Raw genomic sequence first — 23,229 nt, 5'->3', positions numbered from 1 at the left:
TGCCTAATATTGTGTAGGTCCCCCTTTTGCCACCAAAACAGCCCTGACCCGTCAAGGCATGGACTCCACTAGACCTCTGAAGGTGTGCTGTGGTATCTGGCACCAAGACGTTAGCAGCAGATCCTTTAACTCCTGTAAGTTGCGAGGTGGGGCCTCCATGGATCGGACTTGTTTGTCCAGCACATCCCACAGATGCTCGATTCAACACCTTGAACTCGTGATTCATCAGACCAGGCCACCTTCTACCATTGCTCCGTGGTCCAGTTCTGATGCTCACGTGCTCATTGTAGGTGCTTTCGGCAGTGGACAGGGGTCAGCATGGGCACCCTGACCGGTCTGCGGCTACGCAGCCCCATACGCAACAAACTGCGATGCACTGTGTGCTCTGACACCTTTCTATTAGAACCAGCATGAACTTTTTCAGCAATTTGAGCTACAGTAGCTCGTCTGTTGGATCGGACCACATGGGCCAGCCTTCACTCCCCACGTGCATCAGTGAGCCTTGGCCGCTCATGACCCTGTCGCCGGTTCACCGCTTTTCCTTCCTTGGACCACTTTTGATAGGTCCTGACCACTGCAGACCGGGAACACCCCACAAGAGCTGCAGTTTTGGAGATGCTCTGACCCAGTCGTCTAGCCATCACAATCTGGCCCTTGTCAAAGTCGCTCAGATCCTTACGCTTGCCCATTTTTCCTGCTTCTAACACATCAACTTTGAGGACAAAATGTTCACTTGCTGCCTAATATATCCCACCCACTGACAGGTGCCATGATAACGAGATTATCAGTGTTATTCACTTCATCTGTCAGTGGTCATAATGTTATGGCTGATCGGTGTACTTCCAATCATACAAGAAAAAATATATTCTTCACAAATATATATAAATACTTAAGCACACAGAATTGTAAATACTACATTAAATAAAAAGGTAACAAATCAACACTTGCAACAAAGACACTGGGAAATATCTCTTCTCATAATACAACCAAATCAAATTCATCCCTGACCAATACATGCCACCCTCATACAACCTGTCTATACCTTTAACAAATATAATGGAAAGACCAACTGTAATGCAAGAAACATGACCTAGACATTAACTGCTAACATGAACCATGAACCATAACTCTTTGAATTCTTACCTTTATGGACTGAGCCCCGTTTTGGTTTATGTTTGGATTTGATTTAAGGATGGACTTGGGTAAAACATTTCAGTTATTTGAACAGGAATTTATTTCATGATTAGCACTCAACACGTCTTCAATCACATTCTCAAAAAGCTCAAATAAAAGCAACGATTACAACAACTGAAATGACAGCTGAAAAAATAAGTAATTTAAAAGGAAGTCAGGGATCTATGTCAATTGACCAATTAAAACATGCTTTAAAGAGAAAAGACTTCCACACTCATTCAAACTGTACTTAAAACTCGTACAAGAGGCGTTTGCAGACTGGATTGTATTAGGCAGCGTTTCTTCTACACAGGCAGCAAAGAGCATCTGGAGTGTTGTATTAATATATTACAGACATTATTCAGTGACTGGAATTGTGTGGCTAAGCAGAACAAACAGAATACCATACATATTGAACCATTGCATCACTATTGTTTTCAGGATTCATTTCAGAATTTGTCATGTTGTGATTAGTAACAGTTACACGTCAACAAAACAGGATGCATTTCCCAGATTGTTTTTGCCGTTTTCATTTTTTCAGCATAGGCATATGATTTTTGTCCGTGTAATGGCTATATTAGGAAGTAAGGAGAGTATTTTGTTGAAGCCATTACAATCGGAAAGTCTTCATTACAGTATTCTCTTTCTTGTTTTGGTCAGTTAACTTTGACTGAACCATGAAGTGAACAGAACGAGGTCAGACATCCATGGAAATCTAAATGTACTATAGCAACAAAGCTAGGTTTTGTGTAATTTCATCTGAACATAATTAACAGCAATTTACCCTCCTTCCCCTTAATAGCAACAGAAAAAAAAATCCCTAGCTGAAAGAGCCGCTATATACTGTTGCATAAGAGCAAAAAGCCACCATGAGTCATTACTGCCAGCTGCAATATTGAGCTAAGACATCATAATTAATGTACAGGTGGAACAAAATCATGGTGGTCTGCTGTTTTCAAACTAAAAACTGTGTAAAACAATCAAATTATAAACTGCTTCATAGTGTAATACTGATACAAACATTATATCACTGTAGTTATCTAGTCTAGTGTATAAAATTGGTTATTATTATTATTGGTACTATTAATTGTCAAAGCACAAATCGAAAACTGACAGAATCTTGTAATAGTTTCACTGATTGGCTGTTCATTTTTCAACTTGTACTTCAGGTATTACTAATTGTGTGGCTGCTAGGAGACGCACTTCAGGGCTGTTTTGGGCAATATTTGACTGCTCACAAGTCATTAGTTACACAGGATGCGGCGGCCTTCCTGAAAGACATAAAACAAGAAAACAACAACAGGTATCATTACATTTCAGAAATTCTTAGAGTGAATAGACCAGTTAGACATTACAAAGTGCCTGATGCGTGTGACACGTGTGTTGCGCTTGAATCTCAGTTTACCCAACCTATAGAGGGACGCGCTCTAAATTCGGCCATTAATAAATCCATTCTTGGGGTATAAATACGGACCACAGTGTGCAAGTGCTCTGGAATGCCCCCGCACAACAATGGGTTTCCTTTGCGTCTGGTAGAGTTATGAGTGCAGAACTAAAACACAGATGTTCCCATTGTTTTTGCTCCAAGGTTAATTTATTTAATTTCTTTCCAATTCAGGACACTTTTAACAAACAATGCAATGTTGCTGCTTGACTGGACACTTAAGCATGTGCTTCTGAAAGTTCACAGGGGGAGCAATGGCACTGTATACAATATGCATTGAAATGTTAGAAAATACATTCTTGAGACACAGGAACAGGAGCTAGAGCCAGAGCCAGTTTGATATATATAGTAGTATCCTATAACAGTGCTGGCATTAGTATCCAAAATATGAAAATACATACTTATCCCATTCATTTTTATAATATAGTGTATGACGTTCACTTTCCGAATTTGAATGTTCATCAACTGATACATTTGTGTGTGAAAACACAAAATGCACCAACTTGTTTCAAAAAAAGATAACATTCATCTATATTTTTTAGGAAGAATATCACAAGGGGATATCACTGGGATTTAAAGTCATTATCTTGTAGTCCAAGTAGAGTTTCTGCTCAGATAAAGGTATCTGATGCCACAATGAGCAGTTTAAATGGATATATATTTATTTATTTATTTATTTATAAGATCTGGTTTTAGAAATGTAATTGTAATTTCTGGCAGCCTGATTTACACTGTAATATGTATGAATGATCAATCTAAATTGTACACTAAGACTATGAGTGAGTCATTGACCAATATACTCTCTAGACATCTACTGTTGTCCTGCCTGTAAGCGTGGAATTGTACAGGGAAGCCACACTATTTATAAACTGCTATCTCCTGTAATGGTGAGACTCATTTTCCCCTTTGATCTCTCATGCAGTGCACAGCAGAGACATAATAACATTGCACATGAACTTAATGACTTACTCCCCCGTGGTAAGATGCCACCGTGGCCTGTACAGACCTGCAAAGTAACACAATAGCGAACACGTCTGTTGGGGTCTACAAAAGATACTGTGTCAGTTTACACCGATCGCCACATTATAAAAGCGTCTCACAGACGGAAAATATTATTTATTTGTGGACAGTCTTTAGCGAATGTCAGGTACTACAAGGTGTGGTGTTGGTTACATAACAGAAAGCATTCCTGCCTTTAATGGCATATTTGTACTCTAGAGAAGGTCCTGTTGTGATGCTAGGTCATACAGTTGTGTTACAGGTGCAGCCCTTGACACATGTAAGCTGCGAACGCATCTTATTTGCAGAGATGAAAGACGTTGTGGCATATTTAAAGGAAAACAGGTGTGTTCACTTCCCCTCCGAGACGAAATTTGAGACTATATCAAAATCTTTGGCTAAGTGCCCCCAAACCATGGAAGCACAGTAAGAGAAGATTGCATAATTATTACAGCTATTTATATCAATACATACAAAGAGAAGTGATGTATTTGAAGTTAACAAACCATAAATCATCATAAAATGGAGGGACAGTTTAGAGCCTTCAATGCTACTTTTTGGTCTATTCCCCAGTTTTTCTAAATCTAATTATCTCCACAGCTCAGTCTCAGGACAGCTGTACTTTGATCTAAACTGTACATTTCATTTTAAAAGCAGCTTTTCCATTTGAGTTGCACACATATTGACAAATGATTGAGAAGGGTTGAGATCAGTGGAGACCAAGAATGTGATTGCTGACAGACAGGGGTGAGTCTAGCAAATAGACGGCATCTTATTTATTTTTAAGTCAGACAATCAGTTATGGTCAAGCCACAATGGACAGAAGGGGGCTGTTAGATGCATTTAGCAATTCTTCAGTGATAGAGGTTAATGCTTTTGTATTTCATCTAATGCTCTTTATATTACACTGGGGATTAGCAGATTGATAACCTAGAGGAGGGGATTGAAAGCATGCAGTCCAAAGTCCAAACTTTGTAATATGTAGTAAATAAACACTCCCCCCTCTCTTGTAGCAGAATCATGCAGTGGCAAACTATTGATAAAAATGCAGATTCTGACTAACATCTGGCAAAACCAATGTTATGGATGAAATAAAACACTTTGGCAATCCAGTAAATGCATGTATCACATTAGTCACAGTAGAATTAATTGTAGTGGAAGAAAATCTGCATGCACAAAACCTTGCATGGTATAGTTTAGTATAGCTAACACTGAATAAGGGGAAAATTATCATCACTACAGAGAATCCGGTTTTATGAGCATTTTGAGGCCGTTTATAATGCTTAAATTGACCACATTTTCTCTCAGTGTGTCACTTACCTTTTCTGCTTTTTGCTGTGGAGGATAATCGTCACTATCAGGGCTAAGAGTGTTATTGAGCCAAACACACTTCCCAGCACGATTCCAAGGGTATTATCTGGAAAACACAGACAAATTATGTCTCACAACAAGGCCGTTTCATTACCTAGGCCCAACGAGAGGCTCAATACCCACTGCACAGATCCGCTTTTGTCCCACAGCAATCACAGACGCTGACTTTGGAAGATGATGGTATGAGTCATTTTTTCTTTTTCTACAAACATTAAGTCCTACTCCTTAATGCAGTGGTTTTACAAATGTCTAATCTTTCTCTGCATCGAGCAACCAGAGGTGTGATGCTGTTCCACTTTCATATTCCTTTGAAATGCAAAAAGGCATGACTCTGTAGCGGAACGTGTTTTTGACAAGTATCTGCTGTGCATTTTTAATTATAGTTTTGAAAATCATACTATATAGTGGGAAAATGACTGACTTTTTTCAATTCCTGTATGCAGTATGGTATATTTTGTTCATGGTCTGAGCTTTAAGCATTTTTGAAACCAATACATACGTTAAGAAAAAATTATTTCCAACCAATGCATATATACAGAAATAGTAATAGTATTAGAAAATTCTAAAAAACCTTAGACAGACCCTTATGTGTGGGATGCCAAGTTGATTTTTTGATGACTTTTTAAACATGCTTTTTTGGATTTTGTCATGTCTTAACAACCACAGAATTAACCTTTAAAACAAACAACAACAACAAAAACACACATATCCTATTAAAAGTGACTCAACATAGAAACATATATAAAAAATGAAATATAAATTCCGGGAAAATCCATAGTTCTACATTTAAGTTAAATAAAAAAACAGTGTGGTGAGGTTGACTCTATTTGGTAACTGGGAAAAAAGGATAGTCTGTTAACTCATCCACACACACGGGGAGGGATTCTGGCACTTCATAGCAGTCCTTGTAATTAGCCCTTGCTTTTCTTCTTTAGGAGTCTTCCAAGTATGCCCATGCTCTCCACTGCTGGTCTACAGCAGACACCGACACATCTCTGCCCTCCTCCAAGTTTCTAATTAAATCCGCAGTACGATGCTGCTTTGCAAGCTGTTGGCTGACCCACTGATACACACCCCACTGCCAAACCTGCCGCCTGAGGTAGCACCGTGGGCCTCCATTCATCTGAGTCAACATTCGGCCTCCTCTGATCCTAATTCAGCCCCGAGAGGCACTTATTTAATCATCACGTGCCTTCCTGCTTAAAACGTTTGCCTCTAGATATTGGAAAATGTGATGTATCTATATACAGTTAACCCATTGACCAACAGACGTGTCTGCAGCTACCCGAGTTTGGAACTTGACTGAACTTGTACAATTTCAAACACCTTCCATCTTCTAAATTGCATCCAGACTCCTTCCAACTTGTGCATCGTTCTGATCAAAGCCGCTGCAAATCAACACAGTGGACCCGAGACTTGTGAGATTGCACAAGACATTACCCTATATGTGACAATTTAAATCTTATAATTACCTATAGAAACACCTGCCCCAAATGTGCTCAAATAATCAATAACTTAATGACTACGGGGCCTCTTCTCCTTTAACAAGATACCAGAATGGATTAGATTAATCCAGATTGCAGGGAACAAATGTGACATGCCCCAGGCGCATCTACAGTTTACAGTCTGGTTCTGCATTAAATAAATTAAATTTATTTTAATGGTGCTGCCATTGGCCTCTGTTCAATTAAAGTCAGGAAAGAGCCTGCTCTTACCTGTCAGTGCTACTGAGGTATATTTCACATCAAAGAGCAATGGAAACCTTTTAACAAATACTGCCTGGGACTAGTTCAGCAGTGGAGGTGTCCAACTTAATTAGGTTTGTTTATACAGCTAACGTTTTTGAAAGCAATCTAAACTGCTGTAGTCTCTGCAGTAGGAAAGCACCAGCTGTCAATAAAACTTAAGGCAAGGCGTATTAAGTTTTGTTTACTGCTCCCTTGCATGGCTATAGGGGCACTTAAGATGTAAATACGATAAAGGTCAGTGACCTAGCAGTGAGCGCACGATCTGGTGATTTGATAATGTGGAGATCAAACAGCCAACCAGTATTACATTTTTTTTTTCTCTCCATGTTGCTTTAAAAGGGAAGTCTTATCCTCTCAGACAGGGGCTTCCACCTTATTTCAGACATTTTCATTTAATACAGGAGAAAGAGATATCGTGGCTTTTAGGGTGCTATCTCTCCTCCATGTGATAAGGGATGTTGTGATGCTATCTGTCACACATTCCTCAAAGACAATCTCACCTCAACACACCATCTATTCCTACACGTCCTTTAAGTACATTTTCACGTCAGGGAGTTAACCTGCCCTCAAAAATCTCTCGATGTCTGTCACTATCAAGAGGTTGCAAATCAGAAGAAATGTATTTAAATAAAATCAAATGACGTTCAAGCACAAAGGAACAGAAATGAAGGAAAAGGCCGAAAAGGTTCCATCAGACTGTATAAAACTGCTGTGCTATATATATATATATATGAAGAAATGTGTGGTATAGGAGCATTACATCAGAGGTGCAAGATAAAGATTCATATCTGTGGGCAGCGGAAAGCTCTGCTGTTCAGCTCATATACAGGGCTCTAGTTATATGACCTCCTTTCAGAGAGCAAAAGTCTAGTTTGGGAGATGGGGGATTATATATATATATATATATATATATATATATATATATATTCCACACTGTGATGGGGATATGTATCAGCAGTCTAAGACAGACTCTTAATCTTGGTTTATTTAAAGCAGACCTTGATGGGGTAGGGGTTGGAGATAACTAGCTTACGGACCTTATTTTGGGAAAAGGGCATATAAACCATTTCTCTTTAATGTGGGACAGCATATCTATAGACAAAATAAAGTTGGTTCGGTTTGTCACATAGACTGTCTCATTTTCCAGCTCAGGAGTAATCCATGGCTGAGCTCTCCAAGGACTTTGTTGCTGTAGTTCTCTTTGTTGGAGAGAGCATAGGATTTGCCTCTTTTAATCACAAAGCAGTGTTTACTCAGAATTCCCTGGATAGGGACCTTCCAGATTCCACGCACCGCAGGGCTTTCACACAAAGGGATAAGCTTGCAGTATCAAATAACTGTTTTAAATGTCTCTAACTTTTTATGGAGTTTTTGTTGCAACCTGTCTTAACCGCAGTCATTGTGCTGGTGGAGCATCCCCTGGGACACCTTGAAAAGCAAGATGTTTTCATCTTTAGAGCCCTTGCTGAAACATTAGTAAATTGACCTCTTTCTTCAGTTCTTTCATAAGTTTTTAAATAGGAAACACACACACTATATATATATAGATAATTAAAAAGAGAAACAAATGTCTATCAGTCCAAAATTGTCCAAGCCAACTTCCATTTTTGTGTGGGTGTTTATTCACATCACACTATTTCTATTCTCCCCAAGTTACGCCTATCAAACGACTATCCCTTTTCGGATTGTGTGTTACCATCCCTCAGACGATCATCAAATATAATGTTTTTTTTTTGTTTTTTTTTCAGTTACACTTCTGTAGCCTGAGAGGGAAATAGCAAGAAAAGTCAATGTTTTCCTTTATGCAGTACAGACCACAATCAACAGATATAGAAAAAAAACATGGCAGCTTTGCATACAAAAGCGGCCAAGGCAGAAAAGAGAAAAACAACTAAAAAAGGAAAAGACGGACTGTTCGAAAGTGCAAGGCTATTCCTTTCCTAACCAGCACTTAGCTTGCGGCCGATTTCAATTCCACATCACGTCTCTGTGTATCAAAAGAAACAGTAAAGCGACGTCTTATCGTAGATAATAGGAGAGAGTTGTAGCTTAAGATGAAAAAAAGAAAAACACCTAGGAATGGCACTAAACCGTGAGGTGTATGGTTTTTAATTTTATATGTGAAACTTTGGGATTATTAGCTGGTGCAAAAACAGAAAACCTTTAGGTATCTAGTGGGGGAAGCTTTTCAAAGTTTGTTAACCATAAACACAACCTGAATATATCTAAATTACAAATGAAAAGAAGCTGATGATAGATGTGTGCAGGTCTCCGGACATCGACCTACAAGAGATACAACCCATTCTGCTTTTTCCTTTGAGAAAGACTTACATCTTCATTCAAATGAGTAATTTACTGTGATTCCCCCTTTCTCTGTTGAATTTCAACTAGATTTCCAAGTGACCAAAAAAATCATGTAAATTAATTTGCATATTCGCATGGATTCTATGAGAGTAAGCATCCCTCCCTAAGTAAAAAACATTAAAACTAATAGACAGTATCCATTACATCCTCATAAAATGTAATAAGCATATGCATAAGGTTATAAGCGCATGCCAATGACAATACATTATAATTAAAGGGAAATAATGGCAAACCACATTCCATTGTAGTCATGACTAAAATATGCACTAAATAGCTGGTACGACAAGAAAACAACATGTCATTAGAGTTCTTCATAGGAGTGTCTTATTCTCGTATATTGGACCTCTGTCAAAACTCATTAGGACCCCCAAATCAAATAATATCTCATTTCCATGTCTGTTAGACTAATTATTCATGTCAGGTATCACAGAAGTTTGTACCATTTCCAGCAACATACTAGTCTCAGCCCAGGTAACACAAATGTGAGGTTTTTCTTTTGTGTTTTCTGTCTATAAGAGGTCAAGACATACTTTAAAATGATCAAGATCTAAATTTAAATGTTCTACATTTTACAAGGTACCAATGATGAGAAAGGAGCAAGAGGATTACACAAAGTATATTTAGGAGCTGTAAATATCCTTAACCACTATATACTATGGTAAAAGTTTAAAGAAAAAATATGAGTCACCTCTTCAGCCTCTGACATTTACTGTAAACATCTAAACAAGAGATTTTTTTCAAGTAATTTAACAACTTACACTCCCCTCTGGGACGCTAATTGTTCTCCAGACCACACTGAAGGGACTTAATGACCTAATTTCAATAACGAGACACCTAATACACGTTCATTTAGGCACTGTTTTGAGACCTGTCAGAATCGAAATCCCAAACCATGAAACGTTCCTGCTTGCTGAGAGGATAAAATTATTAGAAAATACATAAATTATCTTGACAGTAATGAGCATTATCTGATCAATTTTGCAATATAACACCCAATGATACCATCAGGACATGGTTGTAGGACAGAAAAAAAGAAAGCAAAAAAAAAAAAAAAAGAAAACAGTAAGAGATCATTTAAACATGAAATGAATAAGCTGGTAGATTGGACAGGAAAGTTTTCAGAACAGAACTGTGATAGCTATTTGGAACCCACAGGGAACAATCTGTTCTTATTTATCCAGCTGTATTTTAAGCAGTCATTTGTGAGCTAATGGATGCCATCCAAATCAGATACAACCCAAAATCTAGCCAGTAGATTTATATCAAGAGGAAGTTTTTGGCTGGAAACTAATAACAAAAAAAACAAAAAACTTTGAATACAAGCACTCAGCTGCACTGTAAAGCAGATGGAAAAATTAGCTGTTATCTTGTGAGGGAAGAGTAGCTGCTGGTTTGAACAAGCGAGGCTGTCAGACCCCTTTAATGTGCGTCGGGATGCTGTTTTCCAATGATACACCCCCCTCTGCTGGCACACAGCATGGCTAGCAAAGGAAACAGTGGGCTGAAAATATTTACAAAGAATTCGACAGCATTTTTTTAAATAAGGAACCAGGTGGTTCCATTCATAAAGCTGCAGACAGAGGCTGAGCCAAATCCTAGTATGAGCGCTGGCGAAAGAGACGTCATATTTCAGTTTAATGATCTACTAAACAGGGAGACGCATTACGTTCACTTTCCCTGTAGTACTATAAAAGTTTGGCCTGCTGTAATCTCATATTAAGCTTCTAAATCAGTTGTTTATAACCTGTGTTGAGTGTGTCAAACAGAGCTGCAAAAAAAATAAGAATCTATGGTGTTGTTTAACTGTCTAGAGATAAACATTTCTTTGCTAAATGCTTTTTAAAAGTGTGTTGGAGACAGAATTGTTGTGAGGAGCTCAAAGAAACTCAGTCCATAAATGGGCACATTTTTGAGGAACTCTCTCAGTTATTTATTTTGAATGAAAAACCCAGTTTCAAGTCCAACTTGTTTTGGCTTTAGTCGTGACTGGACCATTAAATAACTCGTACAGTTTCTCAGAACACAACCAAGCATCAGACAGGTGAAGAACTGAAAACGGAAGCAAAGAGGTAGGTGGTTTAATGCAAGAAAAGCTGTCAGTGTGTCAGTTTTGAGGAATACCTGTTACACAGTGAGTGGTTTCACCAGACCATTTCCCATCAACCTGGCAGGTGCGTTCAGCCGAGCCCGAGAGGACGTAGCCTTTGTTACAGGTTAATTTCACTGTGGCTCCTTCAAGGTAAGTTGTGCCTTCCTTCTTCCCGTTCTTTGGGGGCGAGAGCCACCCACAGGAAATCACTAGAAAGAGTAAGACAATGATACAAAAATCTATAAACCACATCTATCATCTAATTGAAACACAATTACATCACCCCCACCCCAGTTCATTTAAACCACACTTTGAGTGAATACTGCTAATGTTTTGAACACAAACCTCTGATCAATAACAAATAAAATATACATTACTGTTATTGCTTTCCAAAAATCTTAATGTTTCAGTAAAATCAATAAACAAATAAATGAATTAATAATTTACTATATCCCTAATATTGCATGGGATTTTTGAGGAAGTATAATTATCATATCAGGTTTCTGTTCTTCTACATATTACATGTACCAATAGAAAAAAAAAAAAAAAACATGGTAATGCTTGTTAAGAGACTTTAATCTTAAGGCTGAGCACTTCAAAAAGGTTGTTACCAGGTTCCAGATGTTTCAAAAGGGACATGTGGCTCTGATAGGAGATACTGGTGGCATTGCCAATACTCAGGCTCCGTGCAGTTAGTGTGTCGTACTTGCAGTAGGAATTATCACGGCACAGTTTAGACATCTCTCCAAATAAGGGGTCTCCGGGGTCTTCGGTGACGGTGAAAACAGGAATAAAAGAGGAATCGTGCTTTTCGGCGAAATAGTAAGTGTTCAACAATGACTCCGAGTCATAAGTGAAGAGAGAGGTTTCGTTTGTGATTGCCCCTGGAAAACAAAGAACAGACAGAAAGTGGAACACAAAGCAGTTATCCTAATAACCCAAGACAAAATGCTTCAGTCAGTCGCATCAAAGATTAGCATATTTCATTATATCGCACTTTGAATTCAACTATTCAAAGAAGTATGTCGGTATTATTAGGACACTGGCCTCAAGTGACCCGGGTTTCAGTTTTTTCGACAAAACAAGTCCCTTAGTAATGCTGCAGGGTCTCCAGAATGTTTTGCAACAGAAAATATAAAATAAGGTTGCCACTCAGAAACACTTTTTTCTGATATAACTGTTGTGCAATCTTATACAGTTTACAAAAATAACCCTGTCAGGCTGCATGAGATTTGCAAATTAGTCCATGCTGTGCTTCCCTGACCACAGCACAGAACCAATCACTAAATATTCAGCAAAAAAAAGTTGCAATTCAATTAATTAGTTTAACTGTGCCACACAAATAAGCACTGATGGCAGGAGACTTGGCACATGACATGACACCGCAGAACGACACCAGCCGCAGAATTAGTGATGTTTAGAGTTCAAATGTGTGATAACCAGAGTGTGAAGCAATGCTAATGATGTGTCACTGCTTCTGCCACGAGATCCCAGCAAATGCTGATTTACTTGTACGATTGGCTGCCTCTGATTTCTTGGGAGTCGTTTAACAAATGCTGTTCAGCTAATTTTAGACATAATGTGCTCACGAATAATATTTCACTTATGACACCTAAAAATATTCCAGTATCTCTTGTTTTCCACACATGTAACCCTTTCCTTCCTTATGGGATAGGATAGGTTTTCTGCTGCCTGAATCTTACATTTAGTCTTGATTTTGGTAATGAGAGGACAGTAATCAAACATATACTAATAACTTTTTAGTTTTGTCTGCCTTTGTGAAAGTCAAGATACAGTAGAGTTCCTTTCATTTACATATCAACCATTATCAATCACTCACAGCTTGCACCAAAGTCAAAGAAACCCTCTGGGCTGCTGCGCTCAGCTGTGAGGACGGTCCCGTTCTGGAACACGAAATCATCCTGTGGATTATCATTCATCAGACCCAACAGGCCGCGCGTGTGATTCTTAAACTCCTTGGGGAGGAGAACAGTTGCGCTGATCACACCCCCTCTGGCTCGCACCTCCACACCGGCTCCGGATGGAAACATGACCGTGACGTTCTGAGGCACAGACACGTACAGGAACACTCCTGCACGAGAACAGCATCAGTTATACCATGTGTGTACATATGATGAGAGACATTGGCTCCATGTATGTCCAAAATTTACAAATATATACAGTACTGTGCAAAAGTTTTAGGCAGGTGTGAAAAAATGCTGTAAAGTAAGAATGCTTTCAGAAATAGACATGTTAATAGATTATATTTATCAATTAATATTTGGTGTGACCACCCTTTGCATCAATTCTTCTAGGTACACTTGCACACAGGCAGAGATTTTGTAGGCATATAGTCAGGTGTATGATTAAACAATTATACCAAACAGGTGCTAATGATCATCAATTCAATATGTAGGTTGAAACACAATCATTAACTAAAACAGAAACAGCTGTGTAGGAGGAATAAAACTGGGTGAGGAACAGCCAGACTCAGTTAACAAGGTGAGGTTGCTGAAGACAGATTACTGTCAAAAGTTATACACCATGCCAAGACTGAGCACAGCAACAAGACAGAAGGTAGTTGCATCAGTATAAGAAATTTCAAGGAAATTTCATGAAAGACTTGCGGCCAAAAGGCCATACCTCTGACATGGCAACAAGGCCAAGCGACTCAACTATGCATGAAAACACAGGAACTGGGGTGCAGAAAAATGGCAGCAGGTGCTCTGGACTGATGAGTCAAAATTTGAAATATCTGGCTGTAGCAGAACGCAGTTTGTTCGCCGAAGGGTTGGAGAGCGGTACATGAATGAGTGTCTGCAGGCAACAGAGAAGCATGGTGGAGGTCCTTGCAAGTTTGGGGCTGCATTTCTGCAAATGGAGTTGGGATTTGGTCAGAATGAATGGTCTCCTCAGTGCTGAGAAGTACAGGCAGATACTTACCCATCATGCAATACCATCAGGGAGGCATGTGATTGGTCCCAAACTTATTCTGCAGCATGACAACGACCCCAAACAAACAGCGAAATTCATTAAGAACTATCTTCAGCGTAAAGAAGAACAAGGAGTCCTGGAAGTGATGGTGTGGTCCCCACAGAGCCCTGATCTCAACATCATCGAGTCTGGGGGGGTTACATGAAGAGAGAGAAGCAACTGATGCTGCCTAAATCCACAGAAGAGCTGTGGTCAGTTCTCCAAGATGTTTGGGCCAACCTACCTGCCGAGTTCCTTCAAAAACTGTGTGTAGCTAGAAGAATTGATGCTGTTTTGAAGGCAAAGGGTAGTCACACCAAATATTGATTTGATGTAGATTTTTCTTCTGTTCACGCACTTTGCATTTAGTTAATTGATAAATATAATCTATTAACATTAGTCTATTTTTGAAAGCATTCTTACTTCACAGCATTTTTTCACACCGGCCTAAAACTTTTGCACAGTACTGTACGTTAAACATTTGTTCTTTATGCTGTTATATTATAGGAAGGTATTCTCAGCACAGGGATGCTTACGTTATTGATATAACCTTGCTGTGCAAATAAAACCTCTAGTGGTGAACTGATCATATGATGCTGTTCTATTTAACCTTGTTCTTATCCAAATCATAGTTCAAATCAATAATCCTGTTCACCTATATTTTTAGAATAGATACTATTATTGATTGCACTGCAACCTTGTTAGTTAGGTGCAGGAAAATAATATTCTTCCTTCCTATATACAGAATATGACTGTGAACCAAATCGCACAGCTCCTTCATAAAATAAATGGCCTTTTCTTCATTATTACCTTGACATTTCTCCTGACAGATTTAATACCTTGTTTTCAAAACCAGAAGTGCCGAATTCTGCTCACTTGCACCTGACGGCCGTCTACAAAGCGTTTGACGTTTTACTTGATCTTAGCTAAGCTTTGATGAAGGGCTCCATTATTGTTGCAGCACTAATACTATTATCTGGTCGATCTAGAGCCGAACGTCTCACCTTTCAGGTCAATCCAGTTTTGCTCAGAGAAGGAAAGGACTTGCTGGTTTCTCAATACCTCCAGATGGTCCTGCTGGCCTGTGAGCCTTACCTCGATGATGTCAGAGCCATTTTCTTGCATGGCTACTGAAGACAGCCTGGTGGCCTTGGCAGAGGTACCTAGATGATTAAAAGAAAAGAAAAGATGACACCGAGAAAGGATTAAGGAAAAGAAGGTACGGAGGAAGAACGAGGAAAAAAGGAGGCTTAAAACTGCACTTTTCAAGTTGTTTTGTTGTGCTTGTAATGCAACACTTATTCAAACTGTAATAATGTAATTGTTTTATCAGTAAAATAATAATGATGGTAAAGAAAAATAACAAACCAATAAACCCTGACCTACTTCATCCCAAGAAGAAAGAAAAGCCTAACTACACTCTGAACAAAGGGGGACCCCAGAGGATCCGAGGGCATTACTCAGATATGGCATTTCAGGTCCCAGTCCACCCTGCTGTATGGTTGGTACTCACCATTCTCGAATTTCACAGGCTCTGTCCTTCCTTGAACACACAGGGCTTTGTACGTTGAATTCACAAGATAGTATTCACCTTTCCCATTGAAGGTATAGTTTGAGCCATCCAATGTTATAAAATGGGGGTCTCCGAACACAATACCTATAAAGAGAACAGAGAAGAAACGAAAAGAAAAAGAAGGACACGAGGGAGATATTAAAACCCTCTGGATTTAACAGGCAATTTAGGCTTAGAATGTAAACTCCATTCTAATGCCATTTAATTGGCCCACTTAAACAATGCCATTAAACATTCAATAAACTGATTCCCACACACAGGAACAAATGCTTTGAAGTTTTAAACTAAGCCCTTCTCAAGCACAGACATGTGTAGATCTTTCACAGAGGAGAGATTTAGCAAGATCTCTGTGTAAGCAGCACTTATTTCAATCTCCAAAGCTGCCTTCTTATCTATCTCCCTATGTGCATCTGTAAATGTTTTGATAGAAGTATCCAAATTAAATCAAAACCTACTTAGTGCTGCGTACGGTGTCTTGTTCAGAGGGGCAGACTGGGAAAAATACACCTGGTTGTGAGAAAATAAACCCTCACCAGATTTAGGGGCTTTGTAGGTCCTGCAGTCACTGGACGGTCGGTGGGTGAAGTAATAGTGGCAGTTATCGGACCAAAGGCAGCAATAGTAGAAGCTGATGACATCATAGAGCCAGTGGGAAACCCCGGGAACTCTCGGTGGCTTTTTGAAGGGAGGGGATCCCCAGTCGTGCCCTCTGTCTGGTGTGCTTCCACCAATCGAGTCTGCGGTCAGGACCTGGGCCCCCGTGCTGTCATAACAACACTGCTGTCCTGCTGCGTATTTGGGACTATTAATAAACAAACGGCATTTTAATTATACTCGTCCTTATGGCTAGTACTTTGAGCCATAATCTACAGTCACTTATTTTACCCCTAAATTACTTTCCAGAGAATTCACAATTTCCCCATCTTCCTACTTGCCCGCTGGATTAAGACTGGACTTCAGTCGGTCAGTACCGCAAAGTTGAACCCATTTCAGAAGCATAACACTGAACTGAAACTACCCAATCCTAATCAATGCGGTCCATTATTCACAGGTAGTGGTGCTGAAAGAGGAATCCTTCTCTCTCACCTGGCCTGGATGGCTCTCACGCAATGAACAGCTCCAGGGTGGTAGGTGCACACACTTCCCTTCTCAATATCACAACCATAATCTGTCTGAAAGATTGTTAAAGTAGGCCGCAGTTAGGCAATGTGCTTGTCTACGTGAACAAATGAGTTCTTCGATTAATTAGGCAAACTGCACAACAAAAATGTGGACATTTGTATTTTAAAACTTTTACATTTACGTTCAGAAAACAGAGAACAAATTTTGACCTGGAATGAAAATCCTTCAAGGTCACCCTGAGGCATTTAATTTCCTTAATTACCCAAAATATAATAAATAAGGCTAAATTCATGCTTCACACGTCTCCAGACTCACATGAAACCTGCCAGTGTCTGCTCTGGCCTGGGCTAATGTACAAGGGCAGTCGGCTATCTCCTCCAGGAAGTTGGGCAGCTCCCGTTCACTTTCATCCCATTTGAGGCACTTGTCGAGCGCCCAGGATGCAGAGTCCTCTCTGAATTTTGTCTCCAGGTGCCAGGCCAGAGCGTGAGCCCCACTCCAAAGAGCATTGACATTGCTGGACAAAGCCAATAAAAGTAATGTAAGCACTGAAAACCACTGAAAACTGAATGCCCCTCCTTAGGGTACAAGCAGAAAACAAATGTAATAATAAGATACAAAACAAAAAAATACAAATGGGTTGAGAGCAGTGGAAGACATCCAATTATTTACAAACACCATAGGGAGAATTGCATATACATTTTTACAAACATTTAGATCAGCCTGGAAACAGAGCACAATTTGCCAACCCCAACCAGTTTTATTGTTTACATTGGTAAACAAACCAAAACAGTTTTGAAGGGAATTTATTTCCTACCTTGTCCCTTCTGGAGGTGTACTTGGGTTGACTCTTATCGATCCAACATCCCAGTCTGAGAAGGGTTTTCCCGCAGGGGTTGGGGTGAAGCTAAATGTGCCACTGTTAGGAACAGCTTTTTCAACTGTGTACAGGAACTTCCATTCAGGTAACCAAGAGACTGAATAGGGCTCACCTAAAAGTATAATACAAGTAATTGCATTGTTATTGTGCTAAAACTGTAACGATTGAGAAAGACAGTGGCTGTAAAAACCTTTCATGAGTTACCCGTTTCTCTGTACCCCCACAGCTCCACACTGACATTGTCCGCTGTGATTAAAGAGGTGTTCCACTTCAAGCTTAAGGATCCTGCTGTGTTAGGGGTGCCATAATACTGCCATTTTGTTGCGTTGTCCAGCTTGATTTTAAGCTCAGAATCCAATTTACTGTGATGAACTAAGAGAAGAAGCACAAATCTGTAATAGGTAGTCAGACAGACACACATATACCAGCACAGTGAATAAATAAATTCATTGCAAGTATGAATTCCATCATGGTAGGTACGCTGACTATTTCTACCTAATTTTAAACACTGACCTATTTTTAGATAAAAAAGATGCATCCATGTTCCACAGTGTTTACAACATACACCCTAGTATCATTCAATATAATATCAAGTCTTTTATTTAGAAAAGCAGACCTGCTAACCACTCTCCCTTGCGATTATATGTTTGTCCACCATCTGTTGAGACCTCAAATGGAATCCATCCGCTTTCATACAATAAAGGCGAAATGCAGTGACCTTTCCTTTCAATGTCGACATATCCATCTGTTACTATATCACCATTAAACCTACAATAATAACAAAATTCACATTAGATGTACAAATGCTTTCATAATACCAATGTGAAACATTAAATGGGCACTTTAACTGCAACACAATGGCTTATTTTGTTTATGAAAACACACAAAACCACTGGTGTTTATGTATTCATATTTCACTTTGTGATATACCTGCAGCGAAGTGTGGAGCTCAGCTCAAACACTGTTTGCAGGATCGAGAAATCAGTCCCCCCCAGAAGAGTGCCAGAATATGGGGAGATCTCCAAACAGAACTGTCTGTAGTCCGGACAGCAGTCTGTTAATGACTCACAGGTAAATTGACAAGAGCAATTCTCAGCTTTTTTGCCACAGTGATTTTCACAGGTCTGTGCCCCTGCAGAAAGAACAGAAGAAAAGGTCTGTTGATGATTTACATGGGAGTATGAAGAAAAGCGGTGAATTTTCCACCAGCCATAGTTATTAAATGTCAATCAACATGCCAAAAGTCATTTGATCTGCCTTTTTCTTTTAAAATAACATTTTCAAGAAGACACAATATCTACAATAATTGAAACATACAAGTGGTCCTTGCTGGAGACTTAAGCTAAGACCAAATCAAAGCACTGCCAGTCTAATTGATATCAAAAAAATATTAAAATACAAGCTATGAAATCTGGATGTGTAATCACTGTCATCAACAATGCACTGACTTCATACAGAACCTAAACAATACACAAGGGCAGTCTAACTTTAATGCAGGCCATTTTATTAGATGATCTAGGTCATTTTAAATACCATACATCATAAGTTATCATTCAATACCAATCCATCTGTTTCAGCAAACCAAAAGTGTATAACTAAAAACTAACACAGTGCCGGCTGCATGAATTGGATTGTGAATACTGAACACATGAAACGGAAAGAGACAAACCCAACACATCTTTGTATCAACTCACCGGCTGGTGCTGAGATAAATGTAATCAGAAAGAGGATTACTGTAGCAAGCAACAGACCATGCATCTTGGCGTTTCTCTTCATTGTTTTAATGGAGTGGTTTGGCATGTATCACAATATTTGTCTTTTTTTAGTCCCCTCGGATCATTGAAAGGAAACAGTAATATGTAACCTATACAAATGTCTACTTATCTCTGCATAATGGTTGACGTTTGTTTAAAAAAACGCACGGGTGTAAATCAAAGGTCTCTGATAAGAAGAGATTTGTTTTTTATTAACTCTGTCATATGAACCCGTTTGTGTCAGCTGTGCTGCTGACGAGGCTATGTTGCAAAAGTGTTATAACCCGGTGAATTGCAATTAATTCAGAACAAACACAAATGAAAAGGGGGATATTTTCAAAAAGCTATGAGAAACACGCCCACACTTTGTCTGCGATACAATATCTGCCACTTAAGCACATTCTTGCGAGTGAACTGGCTACAGGGGCAACCGTAATAGTACACGTTTCAATATTGGGAGAAAAAAATAATTAGAAATAAATTACACCTCATGCATAAAAAACTGTGGTGCAGATCTCGATCAGAACATATTTATATATTACCTGAAAGATAACAGATTTCGAGAACATGTTAAGCCTTTGTCATTACACTGAGCAGTCTGTTACAATTTAGCAGTGTGCTCCGTTACTGACAGCAGCTAGGACAGATAATGACATGTGCAGTACTTCATTGAATTTACAAATAAAGTAAAAACAAATCTGACAATTCAATCATGGGACCCTGTTCATGCATGCACTTAATCAACAACTGTGGCTTGTGGACGCGTTGTAAAGATCTAAGAAACTGCTTTTGGATATCCAATCCATCTCCCTGCAAAAAAAAATACACACTCGCACCGCTTTGGTCGCTTCGTGTGGCGCAGGTTTCCGCAGTTCTGGCGGGTCTGCGCAGCTCCGCCAATGGGATCGCGGGAATGCTGCAGATCTGCGCCGAACTGCGGAGAGCTGCGCAACACAAACACAGTCTTCGCCGGCACTACTTACTCGCCCGCCCCCTTTTTGAACTCGCGTTTTGTTCTCGCGAGGCGATGAGCGATTTTGCCTGCGACGCCTCGTAAGATGCACAGGCGCACAAGATGACGTCAGATGTCATGTGTATTAGTACTGTTTCTGATGATACGGTGGCTGTAGGGCTAATGGATGGTGTGTGTCCCTGAACTTTTTATGTGATGTTCGAGGTCGCGTATTAAGAAAGGGAAGCCGCCTACTATACTTTTTTTCATTCCCTAGTTCGTGTCGGGCTGAAACTTGAATAATGTATCTTGTGGGCACCATCGCGGCTTCATTAATTTGCTTTTTGATTTTAAAGTGGATGAAGAGGAGAAGGTACTGTATGGACTTGAACAGACTGGACAACAAAACAGTCCTCATTACAGGTACATGTCTTTTTTATATATAATTATTACTGTCTACCTAATTACAAGGGTCATTTTATCTTGACAAATTGTGTTTTGCACTACTACAACATGTGTTCAATAAGAGATGCTAAATCAACCTCTGTTAGATAGGCCTATATATATAGTCAGAGGAAATGTTTTATAATGTTTATTTTAGATACGAAAATTATTTATTAGTCATTAACAGCTGAAATGAAATGACTGAAAGCCAGAAGACACTCCAGTCCCATAAGCAGAGTTTCCCACCCCTGATGTAAAGGAACTGTGTCTCTGGGAAAACCAAAGGGAACATATGTTGGACCAGATGTTGTTGTTGAGTTGTCTAAGACTTTGTTCAAGCATCCTTGTCTGCTTTCCAGGGGGGAATTCTGGGATTGGGAAAGAGACCGCGATTGCTCTGGCCATGCGAGGGGCTCGGGTGATCATCGCCTGCAGGGACCTCCAGAAAGCTGAGGTGGCTGTGAGGGAAATCAGAAGAAAGAGCCGCAGCATGAATGTGCTTCATATGGAGCTGGACTTGGCCAACCTGCGATCCATCCGCAACTTCTGCAAAACATTTCTTCAGAAAGAGAAGCGGCTGGATATATTAATAAATAATGCAGGTGAGAATTATGTCCCGATCACAGTGTGCATGCTGGGTAAAAATACATTCAACTCTTGTCTTGACTAACCCTGGTGATGTCCTTTGGTCCTAGGAATGCCAAGTGTCCTTGACTGGACAGACGACGGCTTTAGCATGTGTTTTGGGGTCAACCACCTGGGCCACTTCTTGCTCACGAATCTCCTGCTCGGCCGGTTGAAAGAGTGCTCCCCGAGCCGAGTCATCACCCTGACCTCCACGGCTTACAAGTACCAGAAGCTTGACTTCCAGGACTTGAACTATAACATTGTGCCTTTCTTCTCCTTTTGCCGCAGTAAGCTGGCAAATATCTACTTCACTCACGAATTGTCCAGACTGATGGAGGGGAAAGGAGTGACTGCCTATGCCATACATCCAGGTGAGTGGTGGTGTTGTTTTTCCACATCTACGCAAGGGAAATTATAATACTCCTGCCATTCGCCTCAGAAACAACTAAGAAAAGCTCTCGTTTACTATCATTAGGTACAGTTTGCATCAACTGGAACCCTGCAATGTTTTTTTTCTCTTCTTTCCAGGGTATGTTCAAAGCAACTGGACTTGTCACTTCTCTATCCTGTTTCGGATAGTGATGAAGGTGATAATGTACATGTTCTTCGTGCCCTGCAAGGTTGGTGCGCAGACTGTCATCTACTGTGCCGTATCAGATGACGTGCTGCCGTACAGTGGGGGGTTCTTTATTGACTGCCAGCACACAGCCCTGAGGCCCTTTGCAAAGGACGCAGGAGTCGCTAAGAAGTTATGGGAAGCCAGTGAAAGGATGGTGAAACTGGCTTGATGGAAGTTAGAATACCTTTTTTTTTTTATAGTTGTTTGCATTTGAAAAAGAAAATGTTGTGATGCATTGTTTATGTATGTAGATAATTGATTTGCAGCAGATTGACACAAGTCTTTGATCTCTGTCACCTCTCTTGCAGTTTCAAGTCATTGTTGATGCATAATTGCAAAAAAGTGCTAATCAATCACATGGATTCCTTATACAATGTATTGGTATGAATGGTATGATAATGGATGGAATTTATAATGTTGACAGAAGTGTTTATTTATTGTTTTTTGAGTGTTTTTATTTATATATTTATTTTATCCTGTGTCCTTTTGGATGGGGGTTTCACTGGGTGTGGGTGTCTTTTACCACACTTGCTGGTGCACTGAAAATATTGAATAATTGTTGAACCCTCTTATACATAAAACAAGATTCCACATAAATAATACAGGGATGCCTTTTTATGCTGATAAAAACAGTATTACACATTATTCTTATTTTCTTTTTAATTTGATGCATTTAATTAATGTGCTACCATACACGATTGCTGTTTAATCTTAAATCTTGAATACTCCTGCAACTTGGCACACACCACTGAATGATCACTAACTCTTCATTACACATTAAAACAATTCTCCTGTTGTTAATGATAATGTGCTGACAAGACTTAAGCAATAGGTGTTGTTGTAAATAAATGGAGCTATTCATTAATCAACAGCAGCTGTCTGGCATATTTGTAATGCATGGAAGCAGTAAGTATTGTAGATTGTGTGTGTGTGTTGGGGGGCGGGCGGGGGGGATCTACTGATCTAACTATGGAACAGAAGCCTGCTGTTTTGTGCAGCTGGCACCATGTGGAGCTGCAATACCATTTCCACTTTAATCTGCACAACTGCTGGTATTTCAGATTTAACTCTTTCGGTAACCAGGTTGTTCATTTTAT

At 39.6% G+C, this 23,229-nt stretch overlaps 2 protein-coding genes across 2 annotated transcripts; one reads left to right on the top strand and one right to left on the bottom strand.

Moving 5' to 3' along the window:
• Positions 1-1,216: 1,216 nt before the first annotated feature.
• Positions 1,217-20,343, bottom strand: susd2 (sushi domain containing 2). The gene is made up of 15 exons (XM_066689497.1): positions 19,431-20,343; positions 18,667-18,868; positions 18,353-18,504; positions 17,941-18,108; positions 17,674-17,848; positions 17,172-17,373; positions 16,821-16,906; positions 16,268-16,536; positions 15,675-15,818; positions 15,166-15,324; positions 13,029-13,280; positions 11,800-12,072; positions 11,221-11,397; positions 4,937-5,033; positions 1,217-2,444 (listed from the first exon to the last, which is right to left on the bottom strand). Exons 1-15 carry the CDS (start codon positions 19,534-19,536, stop codon positions 2,408-2,410), a joined length of 2,499 nt encoding a protein of 832 aa, XP_066545594.1. The 5' UTR covers positions 19,537-20,343; the 3' UTR covers positions 1,217-2,407.
• A 233-nt stretch (positions 20,344-20,576) lies between these two features.
• Positions 20,577-23,001, top strand: LOC136712826 (retinol dehydrogenase 14). The gene is made up of 4 exons (XM_066689619.1): positions 20,577-20,865; positions 21,246-21,488; positions 21,582-21,884; positions 22,042-23,001. The coding sequence occupies exons 1-4, from the start codon at positions 20,745-20,747 to the stop codon at positions 22,299-22,301; spliced, it is 927 nt and encodes a 308-aa protein (XP_066545716.1). The 5' UTR covers positions 20,577-20,744; the 3' UTR covers positions 22,302-23,001.
• Positions 23,002-23,229: the final 228 nt, after the last annotated feature.

The sequence above is a fragment of the Amia ocellicauda genome, chromosome 17 (genome assembly GCF_036373705.1).
Source record: "Amia ocellicauda isolate fAmiCal2 chromosome 17, fAmiCal2.hap1, whole genome shotgun sequence".
Classification (NCBI taxonomy): Eukaryota; Metazoa; Chordata; class Actinopteri; order Amiiformes; family Amiidae; genus Amia; species Amia ocellicauda.
The sequence above is the reverse complement of the archived record's forward strand: the minus strand, read 5'-3'. Positions and strand labels throughout refer to the sequence as shown.